Consider the following 22,875-nt stretch of genomic DNA (forward strand, 5'->3'; position numbering starts at 1 on the left):
GCCTGATTATCTCTGTGTGGCGGAGAAGAGCAGGAGGGGTTTAACCACCAGAGGTTGGAGGAGCGGGTGTGGGGAGGTAGGGGGGGTGACTGGCAGGGAGCTCACCCCCATGCGGAGTGCCTCGAATAAGGGGGGATAGTCCTGCACACGAGGGCCCAAGCTACGGAGCCCGGGCCTCTCTCATCCATTGGGGAGGGCCTTTAACAAATCTATTCAGGCCCTCATACATGTGGCCCTTATCACAGGAGGACGTCCGGGAATGGGAGCGAGAGGGGGTGGATGACACATGGCGAGGTAATCATTGTTTCCATCCAAACACCATCCCATCAAGACTGACAGAGAAGCGGAGAGAGAAAGAGCGAGGGATGGATATATATGGAGAGAGAGAGAGAGTGAGAGTGAGAGCGAGAGGCTGACAGAAAAGAGCAGTGGGACAGGCGTATCAAAGACAAATCCCTTCCATAATCTACCTCTTTAATAGGGATTAGAACTCACCAAAGGGCCGTTATGAGAATACCAAAGCACCAATGAAGACTCTATTCACACTGAGAGTTCGAGGGGGCTGTTGATGGGGACTCGAAAGAAAACTCCACAGAACGAGTCCTATTCAGAAGTATTAGCGATGGTTGTTTTCCACACTTAAAGGTGCATGCTGTGTGTGTAAGGTATAGGAGTTATTTCTGAATAGATGTGGTAGAAATGGAATGTAATAGTCATAAGTATGTTTTAATTAGTGTATAATTGCTTAAAAATAAAAGTTATTTATTTTATTAACTTAGAATCAGCCTTTTATATCGACATAGAAGCAGGGCATGTCCCCCATGTGTCACCACCATGTTTCTACAGTAGCACAGAATGGAAAACCCTTATGGCCTTACACATCTGTATAGGCTACATACTGGGTGTCCGCCGTAAGTGCACCTGTTGAAAGGAGAAGAATAAATAACTAAATCCATCTTCACCTCGTCACTTGATATTGTGGAAAAGACTTAAGGCAGTGGTGGATGATGCCATCTTTAGTAACTATAGCGGCTTGTCCTTGAAGGCCACTGTAGCTCCTGTGAATTCCTGGAACAGGAGGGCTATATGGAGCGTTGGAATCTAGAACCTTCACCACTGGATGATGCAAAAATACACCTTTAATTATTATTTTTTCCCACAGTGTGTACCAGTTTTATTTTTTGGGGGGAAAGTTTTGGTGGCGGCTTTTGTGACAAACAACCAACAACATGAAGCAAACAGACTTTAAAACTCTGAAGAAGTTTCCGGCAGCACCCGCCAGAGAACACTAATCATATTTTTGGATCGGCTCACTTTATTTCCCACTCCTTTCATAACCAAACATGTTTTTGGACACGCTGTGTATCTGATTAAACAGCCCTTTGATGTCATTTTCAGCTCCTATCATGCTAAGCTCCCTGATATCCAACTTTTGAAAGAATAACATATTGTTGGGGTATATAATTGGAAGAACAGTAGAACAGTGGAAGCTTGAGCTGGCTGGGATGAAGTGTAGAAAAAGTGAAGTGGTGCATATGAGGAAAAAGAGCGGGCTGATATTCTCCTCAACAGTGCTGGTGGCAGTCTGTCAGAGTTGGCAGAGGAAGTGAAAATGGCCTCAAGTGTCTGGCTACCCTCCATGCTGTTCTCACATCAATGACAGCTCTCTCTGCATCATCTCTCTCCCTCTTTCTCTCTCTCATTCTCTCTCTTTAAACTCCAGTTTGCTCTATCCATCTCTTGTTTTTTCTAAATCTGTCTCTGTCTGTGAAGGGTTGTATAATGGGTGGACAAATTTAGGAAACAAAAGACTCTTTGTGTGAGGAGGAAAATGTGCAACCTTAGAAAAACAAACGTCACAACTCTATTATTTTCCTTCAGCCAATACACACGTTGTCAGGTTTGAGGTTATAGTTCAGCAAGTTTGTACAGGCCGTAAAAAACTAAAGCCAGCAGGCATTTAACTTGCTCAGTGTGGAAAACCTAACCCGCCCAAAACCCTAAAGTTTAAAACAATATCGACCTACAAGCACCTTAAGTCTTCACTTATTAACATTTCATATTCTGTTTGTTGACTCCATATAGAAACCAAAGTGTAAAACATGACATGTTGTGGTTTTTAAGGGGTTTGTGTGCTTTCTAACAAATACATCAAACCATCCTTTTTAGACTGTTAAAATATGCCTGCTACTTCTGACTCCCTGTTCATGAGCAGCAGAAGGAAAAATACGATGCCTGTTTCTAGGTTGACAAAGGCCAACCTAGAAACAGGCAGCTTTGGAGGTCAAAGGTGATCGTTTTTAAAATGGCAATAAATCAATAAATGATAAGGCCAAATGTTGAGCATAGTTCTATCCTTTTTTTTTTAACCTTGTGTGATTTTCACTTGCCCAATTGTGTTTTCATGATTTTCATTGTGTTGCTGCTGTCTGAGTTGCCTGGGTCCTTCAGTGCCTTCAAGCTGCTCAATCACGTTATAGAAAGTAGAATTGGTTCCCTGCTCCCTGTCTTTTTCAATAGGCACGTGTTCGGGTGATTTTCCCCCGACGTTAGTGAGGGTGTATAGTTTGTTTCCAATGCGACTGTATGGAGACTGTATGTAAGGTAAGGTAAGTTAGAGTGCTCCTGGAATTTGCACGTTATATTCTTTTAGTGTCATTTGTATGAATACATATCACTTAGCGGTCATGTCAAAAGGAATTTATATTGTCAAATTATCTTTATAGTTAGTCTTTACTTGGTATATTATATCAGGTGAAAAACACCCAAAGTTAGTGATAGTGTTACAATATTTAGCGTTGGTGTTCTAGGGTTAAGGTTGAGAGTATGAAGATAAGCATGTTTCATGGTGTGTGTTTTTCACACATAGTGCAGGTAGAATTCGATGTGAATGTCTATGTCCTTTGATTCTCCGTAAAGACAGAAGTTAGTTTCTGGTAAAATAAATGCAAAATGTACCAATTAAGGCGTAAGTAGATGCACAATAGAGCCAGCTTGGAGCCTGACTTTGGAGTATGTTGACACTGCAGTATATTTATAGGCTGAATTAATCCGTCTCAATGTCATTCGCAGCATCAACTCATTGTCATCCCATAAAAAAACATGGATCTCACAATTGTCAGTGTTTCATGACCTAACAGGCTAGTTTTCAGATTTCTGAAAATATATGTTTTTCAATGCTGGACATTAGGTTTTTTAAACACTTTTTCTACTCGATTTGAAGAAGCATAGATCATTTTCTTAACCAATAAAGCAGCAGGTGATCCTTCAGTTTTTATCCAAATAAAGGCACAATCACCACATTTTTGGAGACACAGGGTTTTACCTTGGCATGTTGAATGACCACATAAGGTGGCATTAAGCTGGTAGAAATATCAAAGTGGACTTAAATTTGAGTTCAGTGTATAGCACACACACACAGTGTCAATGTTACTCCATAAAGTATAAGTTCTGCTTTACTTTCTCTGAGAGTGAGGTGGCAGCATTGAGTTAATCTGCAGGTCCATAAACCTGGTGGCTCTGATGATGATGATGATGATGTGTGTGTGTGTGTGTGTGTGTGTGTGTGTGTGTGTGTGTGTGTGTGTGTGTGTGTGTGTGTGTGTGTGTGTGTGTGTGTGTACGCGCGTGTGTGTGTGTGTGTGTGTGTGCGTGCGCGTGCGTGCGTCATACCTCCTCAAATCACCATATGTCTGTGTCCTTCAATCTTCCGCAGACTGTCCCGTCAGCCAGCCACACCCAAACAAGTTTCCATGTTACCACAGTGTTTGGGTAAAATAATAATAACATAAATGCAAAAGTGCCTCTTCATTTCACATGTCAACTGTTGATATTAAGCTATATATTAAATGACATATAGTAGCTATTCAGCACAATGCCACACATTTGCTGCAGACCACGTTACCATACCCAACCTGATCTGATTATGTGAAGCTAATTGTTAGCACTTGAGGAAATCAAACCCAAATACTGAACATCTACAGGCTTCAGCAGAGCCTGACCCCCTGAACTTCCCACACAACCTTTTGATGAGCAGCTACAGCCAAATGTCGCTCACCGTTGGACTATCAAAAATGAAGTGTCGACCTTAAGCACTTGCTCAAGACTTGAACGAAGTCTGCTTTGCTCGTTTAAAATCTGCAATCAAATCTTAAATAGTTTGTAGATGAACCTGAGGCCTTGTGTGTAGGCCCCTTGAGAGGCCAGTGGACCCAAATGATATGGCATGCATGACCCGCTGCTAATCCAAGCATGGTAGCTTTGAGAAAAACTCACTATTAACAGCCCCGAGACCCCCCACCATCCTCTCTCTCTCTCTCTCTCTCACTCTCTTTCTCTCTCTCTCTCTCTCTCTCTCTTTCTGAACCCCTGTTTTTTTGGGCCTGTGTGACACACATCACAACCCACCACCTTTCCCCACCTCTCTCTCTCTCTCTACTATAGCCTCCCCATCCACCTCCCCCTGAGCTGCCCGCCCCCATACTATGCTGCTGGCCTTTTACTTTGCCGTCTGATCCATATTTCAGAGGCAGCCGTGGTGGCACTGAGGGGGTATAATCCAACATTAAAGCGCGGGAGGCCCGGGCCTGAAAGCGCATAGGAACAGGTTCACAAGGTCCTGGAAATCTTCAATTTTCAATTTCCTGCAGCGTTTGCAGTGGCTTCCAAAGGCGCAAGGCAGAAAAAACTCAGAGGGTTTTTTTTTTTGGCGAGAGTGCAGATTTCAATGAGAGGGGAGAGTTTTTTCTTGCTATAAAAATAGGGCTGACAAGGGCAAGGATACAAACTAGACCCAGTGGTGAAGGGGTCAATGAAAGGTGGGCAAACTGGGATCATCAAGTGGAAATCAATAATGTTTTATCCATGTAGTATGTATATTCATTTGAATGTCTCCCGTGCAACCTCGCAATTCACTTCTTATAGAGGGAGGACAAATAAAAAGAGGTTTTCTATATTGAGATGAATTATGTATACATTAAAATTGAGACTGAAATAATGTAAATTGATGTAATAAAAATCTTTATCGACCCCAAAATATATGATCAAATGACAAGTCGGGCACAGGTTCATAGGGATGTCACCTTAATATACCCGTTTAACCCCTTTTCCCCCTGACTTTCTGACCATTTTTGACATAACACGTTCTTGGAAAGAAAAAAAAAAGTCTCTGATAATAACTGATAAGACTATAATAATGACATTTATTTTTGAGTTCCCAAAAAATATATTCTTTAAAGACAAATTCATATCCTGTATTTACAATTGTTCAAGGTTTCCATTCACAACAGAAAGGCGAAGAAGAAGAAGAAGAAGAAGAAGAAGAAGAAGAAGAAGAAGAAGAAGAAGAAGAAGAAGAAGAAGAAGAAGAAGAAGAAGAAGAAGAAGAAGAAGAAGAAGAAGAAGAAGAAGAACAAAACAGAGAGAGGGACATGAAAAGAGGGAGATACAAGCAAAAATCTGTGACAGAAACAGACCAAATCTCTTTTGTCTGTGTCGAAGAAGCTAAACAGTAATAATACTATGACAGGTCGCGCCGTCGACAAAAAAATTGCCTTCGTTTTAAAATGTCCTCCGTTAAATAAAATTATTCCTTTTTCTTTCTTTTCTTTTCTTTTCTCTCTCCGCGTTGTCTTCTCACGATGTTGTGGTCAGAACTCGCTGTGGGGCTGTCCCATGGTGAGATCTAAAGGGAAGAAAAAATAAGACATTTTTTAGAGTGTATAGGTCAAAGGTGAAATAAATGCAAAGGATATGAATACTTTAGCATTGAGTATATTTTTTTCAATATATAAAACTAAATAGACATCCTGTAATCATTTTGCCACTCTTATTAATATGACATATTTGTTTCCTAAAGACCACCTAACTCAACATTAAACTATATTTATGCAAATTAAAAAACCACAATAGGTAAATTGTTTTTATGTCTTTTCACCCTCCACTGCATTCCCGTCCCTGCTATCAGCGTTTCCTTTGACATACATTAGCTGCATTCACCGAGGGGGCGTGAATAAATGGCGGCAGATTATTTAAATGACATAGGTGGTGGTGGTGGGGCCCCCCTGCAGGATATATTAGTCCGCTGCCTGACGAGGCGTTAAAGTGTGTGTGTGTGTGTGTGTGTGTGTGTGTGTGTGTGTGTGTGTGTGTGTGTGTGTGTGTGTGTGTGTGTGTGTGTGTGTGTGTGTGTGTGTGTGTGTGTGTGTGTGTGTGTGTGTGTGTGTGTGTGTGTGTGTGTGTGTGTGTGTGTGTGTGTGTGTGAAGGGGGGACTCGACTCAATCACATGATTTATGTGCTGCCCAGTCAGGTGTAACAGTGTTTACCTCGGCTTTATGGTTCATTTAGCAAGGGACATGTGGCAAGAAATCGGGCTTGATAACGTCATATAATGCCAAATTGATTTCAAACGCACGAGGTGTTACCTGTCAGTGATCAGCTGGAATGGGGACTTGAGGGAGTCGGGCCTGTGGTCGCTCTCTTCCTCTGTAAAATAAATAAGAAAAATAAAATAACAAATAAATAACAATGTATTGATTTAAATTATGATCGATAATTAATAATTCCGTTTGTAAATTGTATGAAAAAATGTAGAAAAAAATAATTAATTTGTTGGATAAGTTCTTATGATAAATGTCAATACGACTCTACTGAGGCCTGTTCAGTGAATAAATGAAGGTTGTACATTCAAATACAATCAAAATGCCCGTACCATCTCTTTTTGGACTGAAGCTTCCAGACGACTCTACATCGCTTTCGTCCTCCGTCCCCGAATGATTCCCGTGCCCCGCTGCTGCTGCTGCTGCCGCCGCCATCCGTGCGTCATGACGCGCAGCCGCCGCCGGCACCGCGCCGTGGAGAGGCAGGTGTCCGGCCGGCGCGCCTCCCAGCAGCGACCTCATGTTCAAAAGAGAGTTGGCATTGAGAAAAGCCGCGTTGGCCCAGCTGTGCAGCTGCTTGCCAATTTGGCACGTGTATATCCCATGACCCGGGAGTAAGGCCGGGTGGCCGGCGGAGGCCAAAGCCGCGTGGTGGTGGTGGTGCGCTGCGTGCTGTTGGGCCGGAGAAGGTCTGTGAGGAGAGTTGTCCGGGGCCGCAGCAGTCTCAGCCAGGGACCAGATTTTGGGTTTGCTCTGCGCTGGTCTCTGGCACTCCTGTCTACTTGGGGAAGAACGGTCCACTGCGAGTTTGACAACGGGCGATCGATGAAGAGAAATAGCCGCGTCCACAGAAAGCGTCCTGTTACTACTGCTAGTGCTGCTGCTGTCCGAGCTGTGAGGCTGTGAGGCCTGCAGCTCTCTAGCGGCCAGGCCTTCCTCTCCCTCTCCCTCTCCCCCGGAGCCCTGCTCCAGCGCTGCTCGCTGCTCTAGCGCTACTCGCTGCTCCTCGGGTCTCTCGATATCGACCGTTTCCAGATCGATCTCCTCCTCGTCGTCTTCGTCGTCGCTGCCGGTCTTGCCGTGCTCGATCTCGTCCTCGTTGTCGCTGCTGAAGATGCGTCCGTCCCGGTCCTCTGCGCTGCGGCCCCACGTCACCTTGTTCTCCTTCTTCAGGCGTCTGCGCGCGTTCGCGAACCACGTCGACACCTGGGGGAAAGGAAGCAGGGTTTTTATTTACGCGCAATAATAAATCATAAAACATATAGGTCTACCTGCTGGTTTAGGCATGTCTGCAGCAGAACGGATATAGGCCTGTGAAATTATTAAATATGCACTCATTATTCTTCACCCTGGTTCCCCTCATAATTCCCTTTTATCATTAAACGAGCTTTGAAATCAGAAATACCCTGAGACTTTTTTCTCTCTCTCTGGGGTGAAATGTGACTTTATTTAAGTGTCAGTCAAAAAACTGGCAAATGGATTATCATAATGCAAAAGTAGTTTAATGAACTATGCCCTATACGAGAAAGTGTTAGGCTACTTAACTTTTGATAAAACTGCCAAATGGTAATTAATTATCCTTCTGTGACGAGATTGATTCCCACTAAAGGGTGCTGTTGGGGCACTTAGGCCTTAACCTCTTTTATAGGCTACAGCCTATGGCCTCAACTGCACCAATGCCCACCTGTGTGAGTGTCATCCGGGTAATGATAGCCAGCATTATCTTCTCTCCTTTGGTGGGGTAAGGGTTCTTCTGGTGCTCCCCGAGCCAGGCCTTCAGAGTGCTGGTGGTCTCCCGAGTGGCCGTCTTGGCCCTCGACGGGTCCCCGTACGGATACTGGCCGTACGGGTAGAAGCCTTGGGCGGCGTGGACAGGTAGAGAGGCGGGGTGGGAGCCCGGGTTGTCTTTCAGTTCATACTGCGAGCCCTGACATGTTATTGGAGAGAGAGAAACAGAGGTGGCAACTTGTTGAGCAACCTTTCTCGAAATTGATTTCCTCTTCAAGTTCAGAGGTTACACGGGAAAAATAAACATTTGCCTTAGTATTTGTGCAGCAAAAAAAGTTTTAAAAAAGTGTCAATATCTCGTCAATTTGACACAAAATTGACAATTTTTCAGGAAATCAGGAATTAGACATAGCCTGACCCAAATTAAGAATATAGGCTGCAACAATTGTTAGTTGACTTTTAAATTACATTTGAATAATTCTATTTTGTTCCCGATGTAATTAACAGTCTCTAAACATAACAATTGTACATGATTAATTATTGATGGTGTTTTTTCTAATTAATATGTGGTTTTTATTCTAAAACCCACAGGATAAATACTATTACCAGTGATATTCCCTTGAGATAGGCCGGATGATAATAATACTACTACTTATAATAATTATAATTATACAAGGCTACTACTTATACAAATAGTAATAATAATTTACACAGAAAATCTGAAGTGATAATTGCAACGCATAATTTAAACCTTACATTTATTTCATGTGTGATGATTTAATAATCTGACAAAGCGGCGAAATAATGAAAACATGTGAAATATGATGATGAAGTGTTGACTGTGAATGTGCGTGTTGTACTTCTTTATGAATAATTGTAAAGCAACATAAATAAAATAAAAATAGATAGGCCTATTTGTTTATATAGCCTATAGCCTAGACTTCACTCTTAATCACTTTGCACCATCGAATAATTGCACATTCATTTAAAAACAAGAGCTCAGAGCGATACCATTAACACCTTATAGACTGATTCGGTGTCGGTTGAACAAGCATTAACTCTCACCATCTGGGATATGAGCGCCAGGTCTGCGGCTCCGCTGTACGGCAGAAAGGCACTGTAGCTATGAGCAGCCCATGGGCTCCCGTACATCCCCAGCATGGAGCCGACAGCGGCGGCGGTTGCGGACGAGTTCACGCCGCCCTCGGTGCCTCCTTCCCGGGCAGAGGCCGGCCGCTCGCCCCCGTACACCTCATGGGACGCACTGAGGAACTGGGGGTATCCCAGCTGAGGGAAAGACATGTCCGGGGAGAACGCGTTGTTCAGTAAATCTCTCTTCTCAAAGTCAACGCCACAACAACAGCAAGAGGAGGCAGCAGCACAACCCAAAAAAAAAAGTAGAAATCCCCAGAAAGAAGAAAAAGAAGAGCGATGAAGGGGGTGTCTAAATCACCAGTGTCCCCCCTTTTTTTAACAGACTGTCAAGATTCTGCACTTCCACCGACCCGGAGTTGTATCAGAGCCGCAGTTTGGCACCTCGAGTGAGGAGTGATACGCGCGTCTGGCCGCAGGAGCTTCTGGATGTGGAGCTGACTGACTGATTGGCAGCCTACTTAAGCACCAGGCTCCTCCTATGCCCGGGGCAGGCGATTAGTGCATTGGTTAGCCTAGGTCGTGTGTGTGTGTGTGTGTGTGTGTGTGTGTGTGTGTGTGTGTGTGTGTGTGTGTGTGTGTGTGTGTGTGTGTGTGTGTGTGTGTGTGTGTGTGTGTGTGTGTGTGTGTGTGTGTGTGATCTAATTTCTGCAGTCTTTACTGTGTCTATACAGGGAGGAAAACCTGTGAAGTGTGTGCAAGTGTGTTCGTGTGTGTGCATGCCTTTTGGTGGGCAGTATGACTTTATTTAACAAATGCAGCACCTCCCTCTGTGCTTGTTGAAATATTGTTGCAACCATCTTGTTATAGCCAAATTAAAATTGTATGAACACATGCTATATCGCCTACTAATAACGCTCAAATCAATCAAATCACTTAAACTAATGTGTATTGTTTTAGACAACTGTTGCAATTCGAAAGTATCTAACTGGCGTGTGTTTTCGGTGTCATTTTTCCTCCACGCTTTTGACAGCCGATCCGCGGGGTATGCCGGGACATTCTGTCCAGCAGATGGGCCGCGAGGCATCGATATGGTCGGCCAGATTCGAGAGGAATGCCCGCCCCGCCGTGATTATCGACGGAAGTCAGTGGAGCATATATTCAGGGCGAAGATAAAGAGGAGGCTGAAGAAGCAGGTAATGACAGAGATTGACGAGGATAAGAGATAAGCAGAGATATGGAGTCAGTCAGTCACACAGGAGCTGTGGAGTGGAAAATGACAGATGTCTTTTGAGAAGAATGGACTACTGTATACCTTGGTCAGGGCCTAGGTAAAGGGTCACCTATGAGTAGAGTATCCTTAGCACAAAAAGAAAAGAAGAAGATATAATATAGGCTACTTCTTAATTTGAGATATGAGATGGAAATGTCTATTTTGATGGGGAAAAGTGGAAACACTGGATGGATGGATATTGATGTATGCTCATTGACAGGCTTATCTTTCAAAACAGCAACTCTGTTTGAATCAGCTCCTTTGAACACACACACACACACACACACACACACACACACACACACACACACACACACATCCTCTGTCACTAGCACACACACACACACACACACACACACACACACGCACACACACACATGCACATTCGCACGGTGCTAATGAGGTTGAGCACCCTGCGCCTCGCTCGGTGGCCCTGTGGCCCTCCTGGGTTCCCTCAGAGGTTAGCTGTGTAATTACTCCATCCCCATAAATACAGATTCATCATTTCACACTGGAGCCCCTGATGAGCTTGGCTGAGCTGAGAGAGAGAGAGAGAGAGAGAGAGAGAGAGAGAGAGAGAGAGAGGGGAGGTGGTGGTGGTGGTGGGGAGGGAGAGAGGGAGGGAGTGTAGGGGAGGATCTATAATGATTTAATTACAGTGCTTAAAGCCCACTCTGGCTAAGTGATGGTCCTCTCTCTCTTCTGTCTCTTCTTTTTTTTCTGCGCTCTCCCTTCTCCCTCCTCAGCGCTGGCACCTGGAGGGCTTTACTCATGAATCTCAAAGCTGTTTTCCTAAACACATATTATGACGAGCCGCCGCTGTGTGTGTGTGTGTGTGTGTGTGTGTTTAAATGAGTGTGTGTGAGAAATAGAGAGAGAGGGAGAGAGAGAGGATGCTTAATCTCCATGGCATTTTAAATGGCATTCATGGAGAGCGACTCTCTCCTCATTGCCAAGGTAAACGGAGCCAGGGGACTCTCCATTTCAGCTCGATAAAAGAGCAATGTTAAAGACCCTCACCATCTCTCTCTCTCTCTCCCTCTTTCTATCTCCCTTTCTCTCTCCCTCCCTCCCTCTGCCTCTTTCTCACTTAAAATTAATGTTTTTCTCATGACAGGGGAGGGAAACGAGACATATCCACCATCTAATAGGATAATATAGCCCCATTCACCACCACCACCCCCCCCCCCCCCTCCCCTCCCCTCTTCTCTCCCTCTCGCTCTCTTGCCTTTGTAGCTGCCTGATTTCCATAGTGTCTCTGTGGAGAGGCAGTTAATGAATTCCTCTGAGCTGGAGAAAGGGGGGAGAATGGTTTGGCGGTTTAGAGAGAGAGAGAGAAAAAGAGGCAGGGATAGGGGGGGGGGAGGAAGGCTTTGAGCTATGCCATTCAACTTCACAGCCTCGGCCTGCTTGTGCATTCACCGTTTGTGTGTGTGTGTGTGTGTGTGTGTGTGTGTGTGTGTGTGTGTGTGTGTGTGTGTGTGTGTGTGTGTGTGCGTGCGTGTGCGTGTGTGTGTGTGTCTTTTAACATGAACCTGCTAAGACTACCAAATATTTAGACTGGCCTCAGACCTCCTTTTTATGGCGACGGTGGATTGAGGGATCTCAGGAGGCAGCTTGACTCTATTTGAATCCCATTCCCTGCTATTAGCTCGGCCCCAGACAAAGGAATAACTTACCGCAGGAAACATTCAAATAAAAGTCCCACAATCCACTCGCACACACCGGCCATTTCCTCCCCCGGGTAATTGGCAATGAGGTAAATTAAGACACCCACAAGCATCATAAAGCAAGAATTTTTTTTGTGTTTGTTTTGTTTTGTTTTCCTCAGACAATGGAGGGATGATAGCGCTTATACAATGATGATTAAATAATTGGCTTATTTGGTATTCATAGATGCCACTTGCAGGATCTCAGTTCGTCTGTGGTGCAACACTGGCAATTGTCAACTGTAATAGAATGTTCAAAGAAACCTACCTTTTACAAAAATGGCCTTCCATCACTTAAAATATTATAATTTTAATAATGTGGTTTTCTTTTATGTGATCACATTTTTTTTCCACAGTAAAATGCAAATACAAATTCAGGAATTAGAATACAGCAACATGATTCCTAGTAATGATCCCTTACTTACAGGTTTTTGACTTAGGCTATAGTTTGCTTATCTTACCAGAAATGTATAGCAGTTTTTCTGTATGCATTTTAAGGGCCATGGGAAAGGGGAAAATAGGAAGTTTATTTTTTCCATTATGCACTCTGAAAAAAATCAAAATATCGACAATAAACTTGAAATACAATATTGTGAATTAAGTCAAAATGTCTGGAATAAAATCAACAGTTCAAGACTGCTGGGAAAGTTGGAAACATTCTCACAGATTCAAATTTCCGGGACCAATAACTCATAGGCAAAACGTTATTCACACACAATCCATGTATCTTTGCTTTCGTTATATGGCAGACAATTGGCTACAACATCATTTTAAAGGAGAAGTCCTCTCAGCTCAATTTAGTCCATTATTCTCTATATGTGCAGTGGGCTGTGAGACGAGAGCATGGGTACAGACAACACAGAAGCATTTCATTAGTTAGGATGTGTGTCAGTAACAGATTTCCAGGTTGCAACTCAAATGATGGCAAAGTAGCTGAAACATCCCTATTAGAGCTATTAGAGACAAGGAAATGGCTTATCAAAATATAGCTGCTACTGAAGGCTGGAACACTGTGCTGTGTCCACAGTGTCCTCTGAAAACAAAGGTGGTTAAAATAATGACGTGTTGGTACCATCAAGACTTCTCACAAAGGTGTGCAGTCAACCAGAACAACTTGTAGCCAGTAAGACATGGGAACTAGTGTGGAGAAAAAACAGAAATTCTAAATACAACTTTTATCACGCTAGTTCGCCTTAGCTTTCTTGCTAACATTATGCTACATTTTTACTAGTGTGATGTCACACTACTAAAATGTAGGGTTAGACAGTGAGACCATAAAACACTCTTTCTGCCTTTTCTCAGGCTAGGATGAACCAATTTCAAAAATAATTGCACATTTATACTACATGGGATCTCAGAGTTCAATACACCTTCATAGTCCCACCGCTGAAGTAGGTCTTTAAGATAAATTAATTAAATAACCAGGTAACTTGCCCAACGCTACTTGTTTATATTGTCTCCACTAACTTCTGAATCGTCCTAAAACTCAATGCGAAATCTTGACGAGGGAGAGGTGAAATAATTAGACTCGTTTCAAGTGTTCTCCCCTTGAAGACATTTTCCTGAAAAACAAAGCAGGCACAGTCAGGCCCCCCCCCCCCCCCCCCCCCCGCTCCTCCACCACAGCTAAGAAAATGACACTCCATAAGAGCTGATACGCTTTGCCAAAGAAGCTAAATTATCCCTCTTAATTGTCACATTTCTTTCGGATGTTGTTTCATTTTCCTGAATAAATCGTCTTCTGCTGGCTTTGTGATCAGTTTTCCACGACGTGAGAGATCGCTGAGAGAGAGAGAGAGAGAGAGAGAGAGAGAGAGAGAGAGAGAGAGAGAGAGAGAGCAGAGGGAGGGAGGGAAGGAAGGACAAGCAGTGGAGATAAAGAAAAAAAAGGCCTGTCCTTATCCACTTGACAGCAAAGATAAGCGGTGATAGATTCTGCTCTGACCTGATGTTAAAACAGATGGATCACTCTAACGCATAACAGATAAGCCTGCCTGCCTGAGGTAATACATTCGGCTACCCTAAAGTTTATATGATCTCTCACACTGAGCTCATAATTATTTTATCACTCCGCAACACCTTTTTTTTAATCACCACAGTATTTGACACACGGCGGTCTTAATGGCGTATCCCGCCTATTGTGTATCAGTGGCAGTGGGGAGAACCTGACAGCCGCCCGCCTGGAGATGGATACTGTTTTGACATTTGAACATTTTGACCCCAGAGGGGAAACGCCAGACAAAGAGGCTATCATTGGCAATTAACGGGTGTGCCAGTGTTTGTTTGTTAATAGCCCCTTTAGAAGTCCAATGGGACTCATTTACAGTGGATGGGGCCTGATAACAAACCCCTGACCTCCTGCAAAGGGGTCGCTTTGAATCGGGGGCAAAATGGTCGCCCCGGCTTTTCGTAACCCCACCGCGGCGTGTTCTTATTAGCCGACCGCGGCCATTAAATACAGTTCCGTCATTCCCCGTAGAGAGAGAGCCGTGAAAACAAGCGATGTTCAACAAGATTGCTGACTTGAAAAAAAGAAAGAAAAAAAAGGTGAATTCCCACCTCCTCCTCTTTACAGAAAGACTTAGTGGGGGGCTTTTCTCATGGCCAGGGTTCTGATTGTTTTCTAAACGGATTATTAACTCTTTTGTTACAGTAGGGGTCACTTTAATGCGTCTTAGGGCCCATTAGCATTGCTTTAAAGAGCACACACACAGGCACGCGCACACACACACACACACACACACACACACACACACACACAGGCACGCGCGCACACACACACAGGCACGCGCACACACACACACACTGCTGCGTTCTAGGATTTGGCGTTTCTTGTCTTTGTTGTTCACAGTGGGAGCGGAATGATACCGTTATAATGCTGTCAAAGACAATACCTCAACTTAAAAGGGGGAGTGTGAGGGGAAGGGATGTGTGTGTGTGGGTTGTGATGAAAAGGTGCCCTTAGGAAGGCCAGTAAGCTTAATGCAATAGTGCTGACTTCAATGGATACCTCAAAGAGAAGTGGCATTACACAGTCCTCTCCGCTGAAAATCCCCTACAAGTCCTTGACGGAGAGAAGAAGGATCGGCTCAGTCTTCACTTCACGACTGACTGACAAGAAATCTCTGCTCTGGTAGGAGTTGGGATTGAACCGGAACTTGTCACCTTTGACAAAAAAAAATTGTGTAACTGTGTTTCTCACATGCACTATTTACTTTCTGTTCGCCTATCCAAATACAGAGTTAGCGTCTAAGCTTGAGATCCCCTTGGGAAAATCAAAGATACTCAGCGCAGGTCAAAGCACCGCGGGGCCCTCGGAGCGCTGAGGTGTTTGCTCTTGGGTTCATATTGACCATATGAATGTGAAGCTGGTGGTGGTGGTGGGGAGGCCTCCAGAGACCCTTAAGGATCCTGGCTGGGTGCCTCCCCCAGCTTTGAGCTCCTGTTCTGGGGGAAGGATAAAGAGGGTATCCCTTACTGGCCTGACCTCCATCCACCCCCTCCATCAGAGCGAAGGGTTCAGAGGTCAGATCAATTGGCTCCCTGTGGCCCACTGTCTGCAGCGCGGCTTAATCACCTATTAACTGCCAGCAAGGAGGAGATGCTGAGGGGCTGTGTGTCTCTTTCATCCGGCAGAAATTGGAAGCTGCTGGCTTATTACAATGTCGTACTCTCATCGTGTGTTTCAATAAGCTTAATGCCAGCTCTTAAATTAGTTATACTCAGTAGATATCGGGTGTCACCAATTACAGTATGACTACAGCAAATAATAATGCTATGAGCCAACATTGGCCTGTCAACACAAATGGGTGTTGTCATTTGCTGATGTTATGACAGTGAAGCACACTTAGGCTGGTTTCACACCTATCAGGTCACCTGATAGTCCCCTTCTAGTCCGCTTTATTAGTTCACACCAGATGCGAGAATGAAACATTGTTAAATTTTTCAAGGGTGGTCCATCACCACAGTGTTGGTGGTTCACTCCTGACCTATGTCCAGGTGTCCTTGGGCAAGACACTGAACCCCACTGGACCCCAAGATACCCCTGATAGTCAGGCAGGTGCTTTGTGAGTGTGAATGGTGTGTGCACCTCCAGCTTTTTGTGTCCAGCTAACACTTTGTCCACTGAACACAGAGAGACCAAACTGATCCTTTTTTTTCATTTATTTATTACGGCTCACGGCCATAGCACATGGCATGGAGCACACAATTCAAATTAAATCGTTACAAACCAAAACAATGGTGTACGGCAAGGAAAACAACAAAAAACAAAAACATTACTTAAACAATGGCAGGACATTTCTCAGAAAAGCAACTGTTTTAACAATAACCCCTGTCTTTTCTGACCTCAAAAGCAAAATCAGTTTAATCCTAGATGGTAAATAAACATAATATTTTGGCAGGTATTTTTTTCTATAGTACATTACATCCAAATTCCCACACTCAAAAAATACATGCATCCTAACCCACCGTCAAACTACCAGTAAGGCAGCAAACTATAGCAGGTCCCCAAATTGTCCCAGCAAAAGCATATTACTGGGATTAGCCCATACTGAATTAAAAATGGTAATCCCTTAAACTACTTGTCACTAAATAACAGAATTAGGGTATACTTTAACTCAATTTAGTAATACGATACTGCCCAAAACTGTTGAGAAGAATCACAAGAGCATTGCTTTCATTAAATTGCAAATGCATTTAAGTACTGCATGATATAGGTCGGAGTATAAATCTTTTTGTTTCGAACCTGACTGTTCTCACACCTGTATCGTCTTTGCCTGTGGAGATGTGTGACATTAAGCTGTGTGAAATGTCAATCTTTTATTACTTGAGTCAAGTCTGTTTTATTTACCTAGCCACAAACCACAAATTTGCCTCAAAGGGCTTTAATACATCACACGACACCCTTCATCCTTCACACCTTGATTCAGATAAGGGGAAAAGAAAAACTTTGATGTGGTTAAAAAGGAAGAGACCCGAGCAAGATCAACCCAGGGAGAGATCCATATACCTGGGCAGACAAGCTTGCAATATAGATAAAGTGTCTAAGTAAACAGAAGAAACAGTAGTAAGCCTACACTACGGATAGATGGATGGATATAATGCAAACATATGCGTTTCATTGCAAACATCAAAACAGGTCAGACTAGACACATACAATGAGTATAGGCGGATCTATCCATGTGGATCCAATTAATTTGAGGCAATAAAAAACGGCCACATTTGCTTTGTAATTGAATATCAGCAAACCATCGGCAAGCGGCTCCATTAAAAAAAGGTATCATTATCACGAGTCGTTAAATCCCACCCTAGATATCCGTATCATTCATATCCTTGTCACTAATATTTGCACACTCAGTCCATTAAAACTAAGGTACAGTAAAGAAAACAGATACGTGAACTTGAACTAACTGCAGAGTGGTGTTGTTATTTTTTTGTTATGGGCCACATGCCATTTGGGTGTTCTTCCTGCCCATAAGCTCTATCAACTTCCCCCTTAAACCTTCACTCGCTCTGCGAAACATCTCCACCCTGCAACAATGTTGGTCCGAACAGGAGGAGTTAAAATGACATAGGGGATGAATTGTTTCCGTAGCCTGAACTTCATGCTTCATACCTCAATATTTCAATGAATGAGTCATTTGATTATATAATAATTATGTTTGCCAAAAGCTTTCTTATAAAACTGTACAATTGTAATATGAATCAAATGAAGTTGTACAGAATCCATGCGGGGAGACAGTATAGTAGTAACATTACGGTAATTGCGTATAACACACCGACAAGAATGTAAATAAACGGTGGTGGAGAAGTTTCCGCGACATTTCATTGAAGTAAAACGATTGTTTGCAAATAATATAATTCAGCTTATACCCAGTTTAGGAATCTTTGCACTGGCTAATCCAAACACCTGCCGTCTGCTGGTAGGCCTTTTCATGGGGCCAAATCCCTTTGGCACACTGGAAGTGGATGGTTCTTTTTATTTGTTTGCTTGACAATAAACAGATCTGGGAATAGTTTGCATCCTCGATAACAGCCGCTGAAAAAAAAGATGACAAAAGTAACAGCATACCTGTAGAAATAAAAACATAGGCCTATACACTTTGAACGTGCATGTATAAGGCACAAGACTATACACAGTGACTCATGCGGTGTGCAGATGTACACAGTGGAACCCCCACAGCAAGGGCCAGACTGTCACATATCCGTGCAAAAAGACTTCCAGTGACAGAGAGTCTGTCTGTCGAGCCTTTGAGAAAGCAACAGTGGAGGTGGGGAGCATACATTCCTCACGGTGGCTCCATGCGGCTCGGGCCAATTAACAGCCGAGTGGTTTGTTTAAGTCCAAGTGCTGATGAGATGTTGTGCTGGGGAGGCAGGCCCACTTCATTAAGCACACCGTTGTCTCCGGTTTGCTCAGCTTGCCGGCTTTAACAGCCCCTCGCCGTCTGTTTGCCAGCCGCAAATATGACAAGACTGTATGTCAATTTGACCGTCTGTTTGCGTGAGTGTGCATGTGTGTATGAGGTGGCGGAGGGAGGTGGCGAGGGTTTGAGTGTGAGTGTGTGTGTGTGTGTGTGTGTGTGTGTGTGTGTGTGTGTGTGTGTGTGTGTGTGTGTGTAGGGGGGAGCGTCTGAGATTTAAGGCGCTGCAAGTACAGGAGGTTCATGGACACAGTGACACCTGTTCAATCTATGCAATTCAATGTAAAAACTCCAACAATCTTTCTCAAAAATGACACAGCAAGTTGAATTAAAAGGCTGTCTGACAGTGTCAACAACAACTGAAACGTGATAAACTTCATAAATGTAGCACTGAATGCAGAGCTGTCATGATAGTGGCAGCGTTGCATTTGATTGTATGGGGATTCGTTTTAATGTGTGGCCCTTTTTTGAAGAATGAGGCTGATGCATGTCGAGAGGAGACGGATGTTTGAATTGGATCGTTTTCATGCCAGATGAATAAATAATAAGTGTTTTTTTCCCCCCAGTATGCTTTTCTTGTTGGGGTTTGATACAGAACATAGCAATCTGATGGCTAGAAAACAACATCAATATTGGATTCAGTAAAACCGCCATTGTTTGTAGAATTGCGTTCCCTCTACTGTGTCAATGCACGCTAACTGTGGTCTGGATAAGGCTGGGAAAAGATCAGTGTAATTGAAAATACACTACTGGTTTAAATCATATTAACTTGTAATATTACATTCATTTCAACCTTTTCTTTCACTTGTCTGCCCTCAAGTCTATTTGCTAAGCTATATGCTAGCTGTCTTCTGGCTTCCAACTTCATATTGAAAAGACAGTTAAGAATCGAAAAGACAATTTTTCTCATTTAACCTTTGGCAAATGGCAATAAAGGAAATTACGCATATTTTTCAGAAAACGGCAAACCATTAAGGCCACTGCCACGCTTGGTTGAATTGGACAAAAACTTGGTTAGGCTGAAAGTGAAACGTCAATTTCAGGTCCTACAGTTTCACACATTAATGTCCTGCTCCCAAATGTGCACACACTTCAGGCTAATACACCCGCCCATCGTGATCTATGCACAGAAGCCATGGGCACAGGTACCACATACAGTAAAACAAATTCCATATTGTGCACACTGTTTGTAGCCTGGTCCAACCAGACCATCATACTTCATTTCATTTGTACAGAAGGTCTGGAACTGCTCTATTGGCAAACGTTCACTCACTTGGAGGCGGGTGTCTGTTTAAAACTATTGGACCTGCCCAGTGCCACTCTGGATCAGCCAACCAATCGCATAACTTTTGGTTGTGACGTTATGTCATGAGCCAGCTTCTGACGGTGCGTTCCAGTTGTACTGGGAACTCGGAAATTTCCGACTTCACTACATATTGTAGTCTATGGATCTAGCAACGGTAACTAGCCAGAGCCTAACGTTTAGTTCTTTGGATGAGAAAGGTTGTCGGCGTCCATACTTTCCCGAGCAGATGCACTGGAACACAGACAGGTCAGAACTCTGAACTACCAAGTCGGAAATTTCCGAGTTCCGAGTAAAGGAACGCAGCATTCAACTGCGACTTCGACGTCATCGTTCTCAGCCACTCGCTCTGTTCGCTCATTGGACCGCCAAAAGTCTGGCTGGAGAAGGAACCCATGAATACACTTCAGCCCCAGACTGACTACTGAAGTGAAATGAAAATTGAGCGGAAGTAGGTAGGCGGGCGGAGGACACTGGGCTGCGCACAGACCATCATGGACATTATGAATCCAAGTTTAAAATAAAAGTTTTCTCATTCAACTCAATTAGCTCCTGGGGACAATCTCTAATAAAAAGCCATGCAAATAAATAAGAGACTTGAACACTGTAACACTGATTCCATAGTGCCAATATACAACGTTTCTAAATATGTTTCTCTCGACTCCCAAGAATTCATCTAAAAGCAATCAAATCAGCACCTCACCCATGTGTATTGATTGAAAGGGCTTTTAAACCACATAATAATATTAACAAGGCCACAAAGCTGCAAGACAATTCCATAGAATCAGTATGTAGACACAAACACAAATGTACTCTTGAACTCTTAAGCCTGCCTCGGGCTAAGGGCTGCAATAGAAACCTTTTCAAATATCTGAGCCTCTTAGTAGTTGATCTGATTTCAGAGAACCCAAATGATGATTCATTGGATAGGAGGGTTCGGAAACTATTGTATTTTCTTTGAATATCCTTCCTTGCCTTTGGAAAAACTTTGTCTCGGGTGTTGCTTGGTAAGAATTGCCTTTGAAAAGCATTCCTCCCTAAAATATCTGCCAAACAAATCTAGGCAAGTTGATTTTTATCCACACTATGACCATCATTTATGTGCAGAAAAATATAAAAAATTCCAATATTTCATTAAAACAGGCCAATATTAGCCTGCAAGTTGAAATATTCCACATTAATCCTCAACTACTTCCAACGTGTGCAGCCGTTCAGCCCAGCCCAGCCCCCCCCCTCCCCAAAGGTCCAATAATGACTGCAGATCAATGTGACTAATGTCTCCTTTCACCACTTAGGCAAATATTAGTCCGGTGGCAGCAGTTAAAGTGCAATTATACCTCCCCTCGCCCCTTTTGTTTTCTCATTCAACACAGTGCATCGGCCACGCCAAATAAGCCACCACAGTCTTAAGACCAGAGGATGTTGTCCCAATGAGACCCAAGACCCACTCTACTCTTACTGATAAAACACAGCCACAATCACCAAATCTCAAACCCCACGAAACAACTCTTTTTCTCTCTCGCTCTCTCTCTCTTTCTCTCTCTCTCCTTCTCTCTCTCTGCGAAGACAAAGAGCGATTATGAAGGATGGAGCAGAAGAAGAGAGGGGGCTGGCTATGAGTGTCCTGTTCCATTTTTCTCCCTGCCCAGAAAAAAAAAACATTTTGAAGGCCGGTTTATTCAAGATGTCACAGCTGTGTGCGTCTTAGTCGGAGCGTTCAGGAGGGTCACGGCTTTGTGACTCTCTCTCCCTGTGTGTGTGTGTGTGTGTGTGTGTGTGTGTGTGTGTGTGTGTGTGTGTGTGTGTGTGTGTGTGTGTGTGTGTGTGTGTGTGTGTGTGTGTGTGTGTGTGTGTGTCAGGGCAATTCTTAAGGCAGTAATGCAGTGGGCGATGACAGATCACTTCATTCACGCAAGACGAGGGCAATTACTTCAACCATGACAGATTGCCTCAGCAGAACTGAGTTTAGGATAAAAACCCCTCACTCACTCTCTCTCTCTCTCTCTCTCTCTCTCTCTCTCTCTCTCTCTTTCTCTGTCTGTCTCTCTCCCCATGCTCCCTTTCTCACTCCCTCTCTCGCTCTCTATATCTCCCTCACCCCTCTCTCTCTCCCCTCCCCACCCGCTCAATAAGGAATCTTATGGTTTTCCCGGCTAATGACTTCCTCCTCACTGTTACACCATTGTGTGTGTGTGTGTGTGTGCACACGCGCGTGTGTGTTTGTGTTTGAGTGTGTGTGTGTGTGTGTGTGTGTGTGTGTGTGTGTGTGTGTGTATGTGTGTGTGTGTGTGTGTGTGTGTGTGTGTGTGTGTGTAGTGAGTAGGGGGTGACAGTACCATCTGTCTGGCTGCTGTAGCCCTTGCCCCTGCCCAGCTGGTGGGCACTGAGTAATGGGAGAGGACTTCCTCATCTCGGCCCCCTGAGACACACACACACATTAGTATGCAACACCTACTGTCAGAGTGAGCCAGAGAATAAGAGACCGAGAAAGGGAGAGAGGGAGGGAGACAGAGAGAGAGAGAGGGAGAGAGAGAGAGAGAGTTTTTTTTATTCTGTGTGAGCATTGAAACCTGAGCAACTCGGGGTGTCAGGCGTTGAACCACTGAATGCTCCGAGTCTTGAGAAATTGGCACATACAGCAGCACTTTCTGCGCGCCAGTCTGCCTGTGAGTGACAGTTTGAGGAATGTAGGTGAGCGTATAAACCGCTGGATGGCTTATTGAATGGGAGGTGGTGGGGAGGAAGAGAGAAACTGAGAAAGGGGGCGGTGATATGATGTAACTGCAAGAGAAGAATGTGTGATTTGAATTATTTCATTTCACAAATGAAAACCAAATGTGAGCCGTCGCCATGTGTGTACTGTCTAAAAAAACCCACATGCCCAAATTTGAATTTGTCACACGCAAAATTCTGTTGATCAAGCATGATCTAAATTAATTTTATATATTAAGCGTAAAGTATAATATA

General features: G+C 43.8%; 1 protein-coding gene across 1 annotated transcript; it reads right to left on the reverse strand.

The window, feature by feature from the left end:
* Positions 1–5,303: 5,303 nt before the first annotated feature.
* Positions 5,304–9,647, reverse strand: irx1b (iroquois homeobox 1b). The gene is made up of 5 exons (XM_080046044.1): positions 9,172–9,647; positions 8,063–8,305; positions 6,711–7,584; positions 6,424–6,484; positions 5,304–5,683 (listed from the first exon to the last, which is right to left on the reverse strand). Exons 1-5 carry the CDS (start codon positions 9,406–9,408, stop codon positions 5,635–5,637), a joined length of 1,464 nt encoding a protein of 487 aa, XP_079902170.1. The 5' UTR covers positions 9,409–9,647; the 3' UTR covers positions 5,304–5,634.
* Between the last annotated feature and the right edge of the window lie 13,228 nt (positions 9,648–22,875).

The sequence above is a fragment of the Ammodytes marinus genome, assembly GCF_949987685.1.
Source record: "Ammodytes marinus genome assembly, chromosome: 17".
Lineage (NCBI taxonomy): Eukaryota > Metazoa > Chordata > Actinopteri > Uranoscopiformes > Ammodytidae > Ammodytes > Ammodytes marinus.